This window comes from Miniopterus natalensis, chromosome 12 (genome assembly GCF_054644295.1).
Source record: "Miniopterus natalensis isolate mMinNat1 chromosome 12, mMinNat1.hap1, whole genome shotgun sequence".
NCBI lineage: Eukaryota > Metazoa > Chordata > Mammalia > Chiroptera > Miniopteridae > Miniopterus > Miniopterus natalensis.
The window spans coordinates 30948091-30963235 of NC_142092.1; the positions used below are offsets into that span (position 1 = coordinate 30948091).

Consider the following 15145-nt stretch of genomic DNA (forward strand, 5'->3'; position numbering starts at 1 on the left):
TTGTTTGAAGAAATACAATCATTAGTTGTCATGGAAATACTTTGGACTCACAGACAGGGGAAAGAGTGCTACCTGAAAGGAGTTATCCAGTTGGAAAGCTAAAGGCATAAGCCCAGCTTGGGCATGAAGAACCCAGTTCAGCAATGAGCAGGTTCCCCAAAGCAAACTGAGAAACTTAGCTCCATTGTCAGGTTCCTTAAAGGCAGTAGGTTGCTGGTAAGTCCCCATCAGCAGTGATAAGGTCAAAATCTCAAGTGCCCGCAGGAGTCCTCTCCTTCCTTCTTCACCCCACCCCCTCTGCCCTGCTCCCATCTCCACTAGAGAACATCTTACCTTATCGGGATAAAGTGGTATCTGGAGAACTAGCATGGGACTGGGCGAATCATTTCATGTCTCTGGGCCTATTTTATCTCATCCAAATAAGGCGGTGCTCTAGTGCCCTTTTGCTAGAACTTTCTATGGTTATATGAATTGGTGAACTCAGGATGGTCCTTTAGAAAACTCAATACCAAGAAATGAGACTCTTACATAAGACCACGACTAACTGCTCTTAGAACCGGAAAATTAGCCAAAGGACTAAATGCCTCACTTTCTTTGAGCCTTAGCGTCCATATCTGAATAGTTAAGGGATAAAAGTGTCCTAAGATTTTTTTATTTTAAGAACTCCATAAATACTCAAATACAGTGCTTGAACCACAATCTTATATAGCTCTCAAGCACTGGGTACATGTTAATGTCAAAGATTCCTTATATTTATATTCTATTTAGAGCAGCCATTCCATCACCATGTATTGGTCATCTGAAAGGTGTCAGACACTCATTGTCTAGAGTACTTTTAATATCTTCGACTTCCCAGTTTAAATTTGTTCATAACCCACCTCCATCCTTCAGCTTCCATTCTTTATTTTTCTTCATAGTACTCATTTCCTATGAGTACTAGCTCAATACACAGCCTTCTAACTTAAATTTGTTCATTTCCTGCCCCCCTCACCTAAACATAAGTTTCACAAAGACAAAGATATGTGTCATGTGTTGCTTTATTTCTAGTGCTTAAAACGGTGCCACACACTTGGTCAGTGCTCAATAACTATCTCTTGAATGAACAAATAAAAATGTTACCTCAGATTTTACAGTCCCCAGTAAGAGTCGAGATTATCTTTATTTTATTCTTAAAACCGAGGCTGGGCGAAATCAGGTAATTTAGTCAAGATTGCCCAGCTAGTAAGGGACAGAGGCAATACTCAAGCCCAGGAGTTCCAGTACATCTGTCTTTGATGACATCTGTCTGCTTCTCCTGCCATTTGCAGTTTTTCTGCATGGGATCCTCACTAGTTCTGCCTGTCTCCATAGGGACCTATTGTTCTACGACACAGAACCTAAGTTGAGAACTACATTCACAGGAGAGCTGACCTCTGTGTTTCTGGCCCACCTCACTGCAAGGTTGGGAAGCTTAGTGTGAACCGAGGGTGGGAGCAGTCACCATAACCAAGTAAATACCCTCAAGGAGCAGACATTTTCTACGGTTGCATAAAGATCTGCAGAAACCTCTCTTTTTTTCCCCGGAAAATCTTTCATGAGCCCTTTAAAACCTGCTTCCTCTCTCCCTTTTTTTTTCTTTTGGCAAGCCAGTGAACCATGGCTCATGTTAAGGTTATATAAACTCCTCCACTAAATGAGTGGAAGTGGTTGACTCAATTCTGTGATTTGCTTTTGTGTGATCTTCTGGTAAGCAGTGATTTTTGTTTAAAAAATTCTAGTCTGTTGTGTGCATATTTACATAACAGTCTTCCATTGTTTTATGAAAGTACAAGAAGCCGGAGAAGAGGCTGGTGAGCCACGTGGAATAAAACCTGTGAAATGTCAAGCGCATATCAGCAGCTGGGGGACTGAGTTGGGCCTAGAAAAATTTCAGACAGACAGACTCTCTGTGGCTCTTGGACACTGCTATAATTCAGAATGAATCCGAGTGATGTCATCTTGTCCTGATGTAATGAGGGAATGAGAGATTCCATAGAAGAAAAATTGTAAATCCTTGCAGTTTTTGTTCAGCATCAAAATTGTTTATTTATGTCAGCATCAAAATTTTTAAAATTCACCTTCATTGAATTTTTTTTAAAATCTCTGTTTTGGGCAGAATATTATGGACACATTCATTTTGGTAGGTGTATGTGTGTGTGAGCAAGTTTGGGGAACAGTTGAGGACACTAAGAAAATGGGATTTAGCCTTCCTTCAGTAACAAGAGGGACATTTTATGCTTTGCTCAGTAAGCTTCTGTTTAAGTGTGCTTGTTTTTTGTTTGCTTGCTTCTAGAGTAAATAGCCTCAAACTACTCAAGTTTCTTACGTCCTTTGGCTTTTGAAATAATGTTTCTGGCATCTATCTTGCTATGAGCTGTCAGTGATTGTTGTTGGATGCTCTCAGGGCTTTGACTCTATCAGTAAGACTCTCCTCCGCCTTCTTTATGCCTCTCCTGCACCTGCACCCTGATTTTAATTTTCTATTTCTACTTTACTATGAGCTAGTTAACAAGTAACCAAGTTTATAAACATTAAATTAATTAATAGAGGGACTGTGAAAGATTTTTCAATAAAATACCATGCAGTGTTTTTAAGCAGTAACAAAATTGATTCTATGTGCTGTACTTGAAAATCAATCACTTTTATACACTCACTTCTTATGCTGGACTTTCTAGTGCTGAACTCTTATTTATTTCCTTCTTCCTTGTCTGGATAATTGAGATCACGTCTTATCACTTGTCATCTTTTCTCTGTACATGTAAAAGTTAAAATGTTTGTTCCAGTTCTTTCCTTTTCAAGTCAGACTACCTTAGGTATACATTTATTTACTTAGAATAGCTTATATTTAAATTTTTATTAATTTATGTGGAATGACATACTATATTTTAAAATTATATTAACTTTATACCATATAATCTTTCTTATTTGAACAGCAAGGAGAAAAATCCAGTCTGAATTAACAAAAAGCAAGATACAGAGTCAGTTGAAGGCTTAATAGGCATTTTATTCCCCTTGGGTCTCTGAGATAAGCAATGCTAAAATCTTGATGTTGATCCTGCCACTTTTTTTTTTCGTCATCAGTATTATTACATTAAATAATATATGGTAGCCAAGAGAGCATGGCCCGGGTTTGGAACTTGTGTGAATGAATAAGATAAGAAAGATTTATAATTAGCATATAATTATATACTCTCTAGACAGATAGATAACATAGATATATAATTTATATGTAGATATACAAATCTTTAGATAGAGAGTCTGTTATATGGAATTTACATTCTCGATGACTCAGAAAATGCCTAATGAATTCTATTCTTTTAGTTGGTTGAATACTTTCCCTTTTTCATAGCTAATAATCGTAATTCACCCTACAACCACCTCACCCTAAATTAAATAAAGATTTATATTGCTGACAGTCTTCACCTCCTTCCCCTTCCCCATCCACCTTTTCTGCTCTTTGTTAATCAGACCCTTGTTTATGAGTCAGACTTACTGTGCTGTGGGGCTTGGGAGTTATGAAACAGAATTGTTCTGCTCCATCAGTCCCAGGATATCAGGGTCATTCTTCTAAATTCTGCACCTCTCCCTATCCACACATTTCTTCCTCATCAGTCCTCAGAAGAAAGGAAAGGTGGCAGAAGTACCAGAAGAAAAGACTAGAAAATCTTCTAGAGCATCTTTTATTCCCAATTAAAGAAATATAATTAGGAAGCCAGTCAAAAGACAAAATTGAGATGCCAGCCATGGCTATTTAGTAGTGACATAGGTTGCCTTCCAGTTCAGATTTTCCCCCATGCTCTCCCAGGGGATCCCCTGTCCGCAGGATTCCCATGTTGGTGGTAGTGTGGACTCCTAGCCCTAAAGTCTGTGGTCCCATAATTCCTATCCCTATCCCACAAACTCAGAGTAGCTTGTGGGACACATTAAGGACATGTTCCCCAAGAAAATAACCTCTGCACGAGAAAGCCTGGTTGATGAGTTTTTACTAGATGTTCTCAGGGCAGTGCCAGAGTTCTTTTGCTGTGTTTTCTCTGAAGGCCAGTCAGCAGGTCTTTTAGGCTAATTCCAAACTAATTACACGATGTGCTTGGAAAATAGATATTTACTGCCACAAGACAGTTACTATTCTCTTTCAGCAGAGCAGAGATATAAATAAGTGATTAAACAGGCATCCCGACCCAGCTAGTTTGTTTAAGCATCCTCTGACCTCTCTCCTCCAGAGGGTAACTAGTCCAGATCCTCCCTCCTTGGTTTCTGCATCACCTTTTTTTTTTTTTTTTTGTCATTTATTGATTCATTTTGAGAGAGAGAGACTTATATATGCATTCATTGGTTGATTCTTGTATGTGCCCTGGCCGGAGATCAAACCCACAACACTGGTGTATCGGGACGACTCTCTACCCAGCCGAGCTACCAGCCAGGGCCTCTGCATCACCTCCTTACCCAGCCTCTTCCTACCTCCACCAGGACAGTCCAGAAGGAACACGGGGCTCATCCAGTTGTTTCTTCCAGCTGTGATACACATGTAGAAGCTCTGCCTCACTAAATATTCTCATTCAGAACATTGAAAATGACTTTATGTAAACAGGACTGGTTCATCCTGTTTATCATCTACAGCCTTACACCAAAGCCCAGCCAAGTGAAGTGATTTGTTCCTGTGAAATTAGTCCCTGGACATTATTAAACACTAACATTGTTGTCACAAATACACCCTCCCTTCAGTGTTAGTCCCTCCAGCTGTCATTTTGCACCTAGTGAATTCTCCAATCCTGCCAATTCTCCCTTACAATTAGAAAATGAATAGTCGTTTATCCATTTTATATCTCAGGTTAGTTGATGATGTTACCTTATTTAAGCACCTGTATTTCTCTCCTCAGAAACTACCAATAGTCTTTCTGTGATTCGCACATGTGACTGCGAAAGAAGACGTCCCACCTCATGTTTCTGTCACCTGGGCAGTGTTCTTTGCCATGCACAGAACCCACGCTGATCTCTTGGGTTCTGGATTTCAAACCACTCTTGACCTTTGAGGTCTAAGTTAATGTATTCTTGGCCAAAGAAAATGTTTTGTTAAAGAGAATGGATTAGAGAGGCTTAATAAAGACTTGTGACACTTCTTGGACCTCAGATATGTAATACAGGACAAAATGTTTATGACCTAAGTGTAAGTGAATCAGAAACGTTCAGATCAAATTTCCCTTAAAATGCAAAAGGATTTAAAAATTAGAAGAAAATCGGTCTGACAAGAGATGTGCTTTGAAATTCACCGAACCCAGAGTATTTGAAATGCATTTTAAGAAGCTTGACAAACCCACACCTTGACTAGATTTCCCCTTTGCTGATCTCTTTTATTCCCTCAGTATCTCAATTGAGAAGTCAGCGGTTAAAAATGGGAGACAAAAGTCTTAAGATTTTTATTAAAGGGCTTTTTGACATGCTGTTATGTAGCCAGAATGGGAAATGAGAATCTGGCTTTGAAGAGTGTCTGTGCTCCTGTGATTTTACGTCCCTCATGTTTCCTTTTATAATTGTTTTCTCAGGTTTGCACCTTCTGCTCCATCTCCTCACCACATCAGTCCCCGGAGAGTTCCAGCTCCTCCTTCAGTAATGCAGAGAGCGCAGCCGCCCCACACCCAGCAGCCCTCAGGATCACACCTGAAGTCTTACCAGCCGGAAACAAACTCTTCTTTCCAACCAAATGGGATCCATGTCCATGGTAAGCAGGGAGCAGTCGGTCCCTTGCATTTTGAAAAATGACATTGCGCTGTTGCTTTTAGTCAAGTGTCTTAGTTACCAGTTGTGGGTTTCAAATGTTCCGTTATATACCGGGCTTCAGCTTTTATGGCTTCTCTCTAAAATTTCACACTTAATCAGCTTGAAATCTTACAGTATTTCCTTGGCTTTGGCCCTCAGAGAGTATGACTTACAACACCCCAAAGTGGTCAGCCCAAGGTGATGATCCATTTATAGACCCAGAGCTTTAACACCTCATGGATAGGCCTAAGAACAACATCTTGCTTCCTAAACAATGAACAGTTGTGTAAAGGAGAACAACCGGAGTCCTTTTGCCCATGCACAGGTCTTTGCCTCTAATCCCGTATGCCTAGATCCTCTTTATCCTGCAGGGCTCACATGAAATGACACCTCCTCCCTGAAGCCTTTCCTGATCTCCTAGCTGGACTTAATCTCCCCTGGTTCTAAACCGTGATTACATATCACCTGTGTCTCTGACAATACTTATGTTTTCTCTCCTTGGTGATTTACTTCTCTATGAGTGAAAGTTGTCATCACTATTAATCTGGAAACTTCTTTCTGAGGTCAGAATTTTCTGGCCCATTGTCATTTCTCTTAGAGAACTTAGCACAGTCCTTTACATGTTATAAAACGCACATAGATACTTGATAGATGCATGAAGGAAGAAGAGGAGGGAAGGAAGGCAAGAGAAATGATGGTTTTCAAAATGTGCAGGTCTTATGTTTAACTCAGAACATACATGGAAAACTAAGTCTGGCTTAATTTCTGTTCTTTATTTAAACCCATTTTGCTGATTCAGAAAGATATCTTAAGTGAGCATCCATAGAAAGTTGAATTGCCAAATCATATAGACTCAAACTATACATAGCTTTTTGCTTCCTGAGGGCATTCAGACCTTCTTACATAAGCAGAAGAGATTCTTTCCATTTAGACTGAGTGCTTTAGCTTCTTCTGAAAAATATGATTCTTCTCCATCTCCCTCTCGCTGATGCCTGAATTTGCTTCATACGAGTTCATACTTGAAATTAATGAGTGGTATCCCTGAGCAAACTTAAATCAACATCAGATTGCCTGTGATTAAGCGTGAGTGATTTCCCAAGGTGGCAGAATCAAGCAGCACGATGGAGCCAGGCCTGAGCAAGAACTTCAGTGAAGGGTGCTGGACAGCTGAAGAGGAGGCACTGTGGAGACAGTGGCAGGCTGCAGGAAGGGAATGACCTGGAAAAGCCCAGGGTCATTGCCTCTGACTCAGCGTTCCATCCATCTCTCCTCCCCTCTCCCTGAGTATAGTCACACAGATCCATTATTCACCAATAAAACTTGGGCTTCCACCATTCTTTGGGCCTTTGGTAATTTTTACTTTCTTCTGTTGGTAAATTTCTTCTGAAGCTTTAGTTACATATTTATTCAACCAAGAAGTATGTCTTGAGTGCCTACTAGGTGCAAAGCAATGGGTGTGTGAGAAAGATGAACAGAGCACTCTCCCTTCTGAGAGGGCCCTCCCGGCCCAGGTGAGGAGCTTGGCTGCAATGGGGAGAGCTAGCCCCCTGTGCTGTGAAGCCACCTTCACCTGCAGGCAGGAGCTGGACTGCATGAGTGTGGGCTTTGTGGAATACAGAATAGGTCATGTTTCCTAAGACACATGATTTTTACCTTCACTGTAACATCACTGAAATCTGAACAGAGCTCAGTCAGTGGCATCATATAGCAGGCTATGATTTTTCTTTTTTGTGCTATATAAAATAGCAGAGCCTTTCACAGTCCAGGGTGTCAGGGTTCCAGTGACATGCAGTATAACACGCTTTGATTACAACTGTGAGACACATTTTAGAAATTCAAAATTTAACCTATGTGTAGAAAAACAAATTGGAAGGAAATTCTCCAAAACATTAACGTTCTTTTCATCACAGTGCTAGGATAATAGGTGATTATTCCCCCTCTGTTTTTTTGTTTGGTTTTGGGTGTTTTGTTGGGTTATTTATTTTTTTTTTTTTGCTTTCTAAAGAAATTTAAAAGGGACTTTCGGATTAGATCAACGTGAATGCAAATGCCAGTCTACTCAGCTGTATGACTCCAGACAAATTATTGGGCCTCAGTTCACATTCATTAGTTGAGGAGAGTCTTGTCTACCTTCTCTTATCAGTTGTTAATGAGGATTCCACTAGAAAGCACCAAGTACAGAGTCGGAGCTTAATTAATTAATTTAACCTTCATCCTTTTAATCTCTTCTTTTCTTTATTGGACTCTTTGAGGATAGGAATGATGTTTGTAGCCCTAGGGCAAGCATAATATTGGTACAAAGCTGGCATTTAGTAAATATTTACTGAATAAGTGATTGACTCAAATGAGTAATGAAACTAGGGCACACAGAGAGTGGGATCTGCTTTGTTATTTTGCCCTGCAGCTTGGCAAGACTCTTCTCCCACATTTCTCTTTTTTAGTTGTCAACTTGGTGTGTTTTTTAACTTTTTCATTGTTAAAAATTCCCATGGCCAATGAGAAACTGCTCACAGAAGCCCTAAAAATAAATACATATGACAAGCCTTTCTAGAAGAGATCAGAATATAGTTATGCAAACTGGGAAATCTTGACTTCCTCCCAGAAGATGGGCAAGTGGCTGAGTTTGCAAGGGAGTGTCCATGCGTCAGTCACTGGGCCACTGCTGGGAATTAGGGGTAGGGATCCACATACAGCCTTACTTCCTCTTTCAAGTATTTTTCTGAAAATGCTTTTCTGGAACTTTCTAGGCATAGGCATTTCTCATCAACTAATCCTTAATAAGAACTAAATTGATCAAATATTTTTCAAGTGGGTGAATCAGTGCTAGGAATGAGAGAAGCAGAGAAGCTTCTAAATGAGTTGCATTTATTGGCCATGCCTTTCAGCTTTGGTTGGACTAGTGTGCTGGAGAGCATTATACAGCATCTTAGTAACAAGGAGCTTCATCCCCTAATACAACGAGATTTTTAAAGCCCCGAGCAGTGTCAAGATTGCTAACAGTATAGCTATAGTGAGTGTTTACTCTCTCTTTTAAGAAGATCATGGCTTTAATGAGCATCACCACCCTCATCCTCTCTACTCCCTGCAGTAGGCAGAGGTCAGAGAAAAATGTCATCACTGTATTTTTAGAGATGGAAACATACATAGAAGATTTTATGTCCAGGCATTGCTGCCTCGGCTAACTACACTGGCATCTTTAACAAGAGGTCCACATTTCCAAGCCGCATTCTTAATCTACGTGTTTCTAAGTCCAAGAAACAAAATACATAAGTGTTTATATCTTTCCACGAGGAAATACACCTGTAGGCAGATGCTGGTGCATTACACAGAGCTGTGAAAGGTGAGAGCTCGGAGGAGCTTTGTTCTTACAGGTAAAAAAGAAAATAGTTCCGTTGAGTTCCTTCATGCCAGACTAATTGATACAGAGCTTAGATGTCGTGTGTTCGATGTATATTTCTATTGAGAGGTGTTTTGTAAAAGGCGTACTTTGAAAAGATTAATAGCACCACTTTTTCAAGTTTCCTCACCTAGTGAATGACCCAGGACCGTAGCCGTTTTGTTGACTCTGCACCCACTGCACCCATTCATAGTGCTCTCATTAGCAAGGTGGATAAGGTGTCCTTGCTTTGAATGTTTGAATGTTGATAGCATCCGTGGGTCTCTGTTTGGGTGGTATCTCCAAGGCAACTTCTTGGTACATTTTAGTCTTTTATTTTAAATGTAAACATAAGGACAGCTCTTTCCAATCATGTAACCTTGTTCTTCGGCCTTTTCTTTCTCTTTAGGACTGTTTTCTTGTCCGGACAAGCCTCAGAATTTTGCTGGGATTAGTTGCCTAAGAGTTGATATTTGTACGTTTTGTTGTGGTGCTAATGGATAATTTCTTTGTAAATGCCCTGTGCACTCCAGGCTGTGAGAATGCCGTGGGAATCTCTAGAACAGCATTTTCACAACCTTCCTGATCTGAACTCATCAAAGAGAGGCCAAGTTCAATCCAACAAGTGTGTATTGGCCACCCACTATGTGTCAGGGAAACACGAATGTCATTTAATCAGTGCACTGTGACACATGCAGCAACAGACAGTATCAGAGGCACCGGTTTATTCAGAGGAAGGTACCAGAGAAAGGTCCCTAGATGTGACCCTTGAATAGAATTCTGAAGATAAATAGTACATTGGGTAGGCCAGGTGGGGAGAGGCATTCCAGGCAGGAGGAGCCAAGTGCACAAGCGAGAACACAAACGACAGCCTTGTGCATGCCTGGAGAGAAGAGCCAAGGGCAGTTTCGTGCGGCTGGAATGCACAGGCTAAGCTGTGGAGCAGAGGGGAGGAGGCACGCGAACAGCAAGGCCAGTTCGTAGAGGGATTTGGGGCCATGCTAAGTGTGAGGCTACTGAGGGAAGAGCCAGCCTGGTATTTTAGGCAAGTTAGGAGGGCATTGTGTAGGGAATAGAATGAGAGAGGTAAGAACATTGCATCCTAATTGCTGGGATTTTGTTGGACTGCATGTACAGGACACCCAGACAACAATCCAGCTCACTCAGATGCAACTGGTAAACGGGAATGATGTCATCATAATAGCGTGGACTCGTGCACACAGGCTTTGGTAGGCAAGACAGGCTGGAATAACGAGAGAAGAAAATGAAAAAGCCCTCGCTGCTGCACAGGCAGGAGCCCTTTCAGCTCTTTTAATGAAATTTGAAGAGCATGACCCCAGGGGCTCCCTCCCCAGAGAGCTGCACACCTGGCCGCGCACAGCCCTCGGCCAGTGGCAGATCACAGTCCTTCCTATGTGCTGGTCTCTCACCTGTTGTCTCAGTTACTGCAAGCCAGCATTTCCCGTTGACATTCTGTGCATTTTTAATAACCACTGGGTAGCTTCTAGCCCCACGGGACTGGCTGCCCAGATTCCCTCTCGATTATTTTGTGACTGCTGTAGTTAGAAGATTTCATAGATATTGAGTGGTCTGACCCAATCCTAGTTTTCCAAGGGCCTGTTATTTGCAGTACCCATTTGTACAGAGCACAAAACTTTTCAGGATTTGTTTATCATGGTGTAGCAGGGTGCCCAGCGCAAGGCTTCACTCTCTTCGCATAAGAAGACATCGAACAAAAAACAGTGTGGGGTGGAGGAGCAGCCCACGAAGCCAATAGTATGCAAGCTTCCTCCCAGCTTTCTGCTCTGCCATCCCTTTTTCTGGCTTCCACCTTCCTGCTCACAGTAGGGATGCTGATATTCTGCATGCCTTGTCTCTGCTTCAGGTAGAGAGGAGGGAAAAGAGTGAAGGACAAGTGTACTCTGAGCTCAGTCCCATGCTACCCTCAAAAGCAAGGGAATCTGGGGAGACGGATGTTTTGGTGCATTGCCATGCTTAGCAAAATTGAGGTTCTATTGATAATGTTTACTGGACAGGAACATTGCAGGGTCTGCCAGATGTTCTCTGGGATGGTTTTCTCATCTGTAAAATGGAACTATCTCACACTTTCATTCACACCGATCGCCTCTTGGAAATCAGTGGTAGAGCCTAGAGGCTTCTTTCTGAGGGTTCTGCCCCATTTTATGTCCCTCAACCCCATTCTCTTAGGTTTCTGTACTTTTCACTGCTTGCTCTTATTTTCACCCCCCTGGACTTGCCAGCTGCCGACACAAAGCCTTCCATCATCCATGGTCCAGTCATTAGATTTCATTAGGAAAACACCATGAGGCTGCCTACCCGGCCTGGGCCATTTGATATGAAGGCGGCAGCAGTGGGAAGTAGGAGCCTGCTCTGTTGGTGCTGGCTCCCGTGGCTCATAAGCTGTCTTTCTCATGATTTAAAGCATGCCCTGCCCGCAGGCCCCACAGAAGCCAGCCAGTTCGCTCCCAGACAATGGTGGCATTTTCCCACCTCGGTGTGGAGCGGTAAGCCTGTCAGCCAAGTTCAAATTGACTGCATCTGGAAACAAAAGGTTTCCAGCCACCGACAGGCCTCTAAGAACAAAACATGTTGTAAATGGTTTGTCCTACCCAACAGCCAAACCACCTTTCAGCCCGAAGAAATCTCAGAGCATTGATACTTAAGTGGAAGGGGGTGGCAGGTACATGTGTAGCTTCTTCCTGTGCTGTGGGCTGTTTGCTTACAGTGATTGTGCAATGGTACTTTCCAGAAAGAGTCCTATGGGTCATAGCCACAGCTGATCTCATTTCTGGGAGTTTATAGTGTTAAATGCAGAAAGGTTATTTTTAAAAGGCAAATTGTAGAGACAATAAACATACTCTCCCCTCACAGGAAATTTAGTCACATCTGCATATGTGAGGTTGTGAAAGAGTGAAGTAGTAAGTCTAGAAATGGTATTGCTTACAACTTACGCATGTGTCACAACTTCCCCTTGAAACTCAGCAAGAAGAATGAGATTGATTGTAAATCCACAGTGTAAGAGTCTCCACTGAGAAAGTTGTGACATATGCACAAGAGGGATGAGCCAGTGAGTGCGCTTCGCTTCAGGCCATCCCGGTGTTATCATCCTCAGTCATAATCAGGAATAATTTTTGGTATCAGCCACGCTGTTATTAATGCTTATCTAGTACTAGGGATCGATGATGAGATCCAGAGAAATTCTTAATTACTCGTATACACTTAATTACTATAAAATTACCCCAAGAACAGTTTTATATAACTAGTACTTGGTAAATTCTGAGTGTGTGCTACTTATATAAAAACAAAAGTTAAATTTAGGTGCCTGTGTGCAGGTTGCCGTCAGCATTTCAACAAGCTGGGTGTTGTGGGAGGAGTATAGGATGGTCATAATCAGAAAGGCTGTTTCAGTGATTATGGAATGACTGAACTGCGAACGATCCACGTATGCAGTTAAGCATTTGCACACATAAACACGGAGATTAAACCCATATGTCAGTAAGGATATTAAGATGACTGACTCAGCCAACCATAACTAAATTATAAATTTCCTCGGGGCAGGGACTGAATCCTCCCTTAATGCTTTGCACATAGTAAGTGCTTAATAAATGTTTATGGGATAAATATGAATGAATGGAAGGGGGAGGGGAAGAGAAAGAGAGGGATTTTTCCCTCATGGCTGCTCAGACTGACTGGTGGACCCAGCCCTGGGCAAAGTTGTGACTTAGAGGCAGAGTCTCAGGGCCCCTCTTTTCTGGGCACTTCCTCCAGTTTCCATGCCCTTCTCTTCGGATGTCCAGTTCTTACAAGCTACCTGAGACTTCTCTCTAGAGGAAATTGGATGATCTAACGATTCTGTAGGACCCCTTCCCACGAGTATTCGCACTTTAAGAGGATACTTTAAACACATCTAGCACTGAACACCTAGTAGTGAAATTCTGGGCAGTGGCAGCTCAGTGGAAGAGGTATTTTGAGGGGGTCCCTTATTTCCAAAACTTACCAGTTTTCAAAGCTTTCCCAGCCACTAGCTAACCGGCCTGCAAACTGGTCATATTGCCTCAGAAGAAGATGTTTCTAGAAGAGGAAATTGTGCTTTGCCCAAGGTGATGCAGGAAGAGAAATAGTGAGCAGTAGAAAAAAGTAGACTTTGGAGTCGGGCAGGTACGCCTGGAGTGCCACGAGCAAGACACGTCCTGACTCTGAGTGTCCTGGATCTGATAGGGGCTAGTGGCGCTTCTCTTTCAGAGGTGGTTCGAGAATGAGAGAAAGTGCCCGGCCCACGGTAGATGCTCAGTTCACTGAGGCTATTATTATTGTTGTTGTATTTCTACTGTGTACCGGATGCTGTATGCTCTACATACATCCACTTATGTTGTTTAATCCTTACAAAAACATTAATAAAAGTATCAATGAGCCCAGGCACATACCTGGTGAGTATCAGAGCTGCTTTTATGAGCACAGTCTGACCCCAGAGCCCAGGCTGATTCTCCTTCACGATTGTGCCTGTAGACAGTCCTGTGGAAGTTTTTAGTTACTTGGGGATTATTTTTGAGGTTAAGTGTGGAACCATTAAAAGATGGGGTTTCTTACAGGGCTAAAATTTGCTAACAATACAAGTGCCGTGATTCATGATTTCCCACCAACCGCTTGATCTTGTGTCTTGGCACACAGACTGCTGAAAAATTTGTCTTTTTTTTTCCCCCTATGTCAGGCAGTGTGGTGAATGCTTACCATGGAGTTTCTCATTAATCCTCATAACACTATAAAGAAGGCTTATTTACCCCCATTTTACAGATGAGGAATCTGAATCACTAAAACACGAAGCAACTTGCCCAAAACTTCATTTCGAAATGATGGAGCTGGAAACTATACCCGGGACCACAGGACAGCAGAGTCTGTGCTCGTAACAGCGGCAAAGCTGCCACTGCTGTAGGGGAGGGGTGCCCACTCTAAGGGCCTCAGCGGGATTTCCCAGGGGGTGTGCGCGAGTGTGTGCGTGTGTGTGCGTGTGTGTGCGTGTGTGTGCGTGTGTGCGCGTGTGTGTGCGTGTGTGTGTGTTCATCCTCTTATGTGCCACGTTTACTCAAGCACATGCATGGGGGTGGGGAGAGGGCTGATTACTAAATTAGCAAACCAGGGTTACTGGATTCTTAGCACCCATCATTAAGTACAGGTTAAATTTTTTTTTCACTTTCTAATTAACAAAGAAAAACTTTACCTATTCATTTTTTAAGTGCTTAGGGTACTTAATTATAAAGAGTGTAAGTCCCCTCCCAGCCTTATGCTCACCTCAATTTCACTGCCCAAATGGCTGTTAAGATGGTACTTTTTTAGACCTCTTCAGATGCTTACAGAAATGAAATAGATGTGTGTGTGTATACTGACATATACTTGTATGTGTATAAGTACATACCTGCACGCCCTGTTATAAAAATGGCCTCATGTTCTATATTTTATAACTTACTTTTCTATTAATAAGATACATGCTTTTGCTTTATTGGTCAATGTATATAGGTCAACTCCTTTTTAAAAAAATGTTGTATAGTACTTACAGGAACATAATCATTTCCGTATTGATAGAAATTTATATTTTTATTTTTTGCTTTTAGTAACAATGCTATGTTAAATGACCTTATGTACGTACATATGTGTGTTTACACAAACACTCTCACACATATATATGTCTTTGCACACTTTCTCTAGGAAATATTTCTGAAAGAGATACTGCTTGGTTAATAGGTATGCACCTTTTAAAGTTCGATAGGTACTGGCATAATTTCATTCTCAAAGGAAATACCAGTTCCAACTCTCACCGGCAGTGCATTAGAGTTCCCATTTCCCCGCACTAGATACTGTCAGTCATTTTAATTCCTGTCAGTTTGTACAACAAAGTTGTTTGGATTCTTTCCTTTGGTTAATAATGTGATTGAGCATCTTTTCTTATTTTTATTGAGCACTAAAGGTAGTTTAGTTATAACA

The 15145-nt window shown here is 41.8% G+C and overlaps 1 protein-coding gene across 1 annotated transcript in view; it reads left to right on the forward strand.

The window, feature by feature from the left end:
- GLIS3 (GLIS family zinc finger 3) overlaps nucleotides 1-15145 on the forward strand; it is a 409424-nt gene that overhangs the window by 376021 nt on the left and 18258 nt on the right. Inside the window, exon 10 of the mRNA XM_087822681.1 lies at nucleotides 5559-5734. Coding sequence (XP_087678807.1) covers nucleotides 5559-5734 — 176 coding nt within the window. The remainder of the gene's footprint in view (nucleotides 1-5558; nucleotides 5735-15145) is intronic.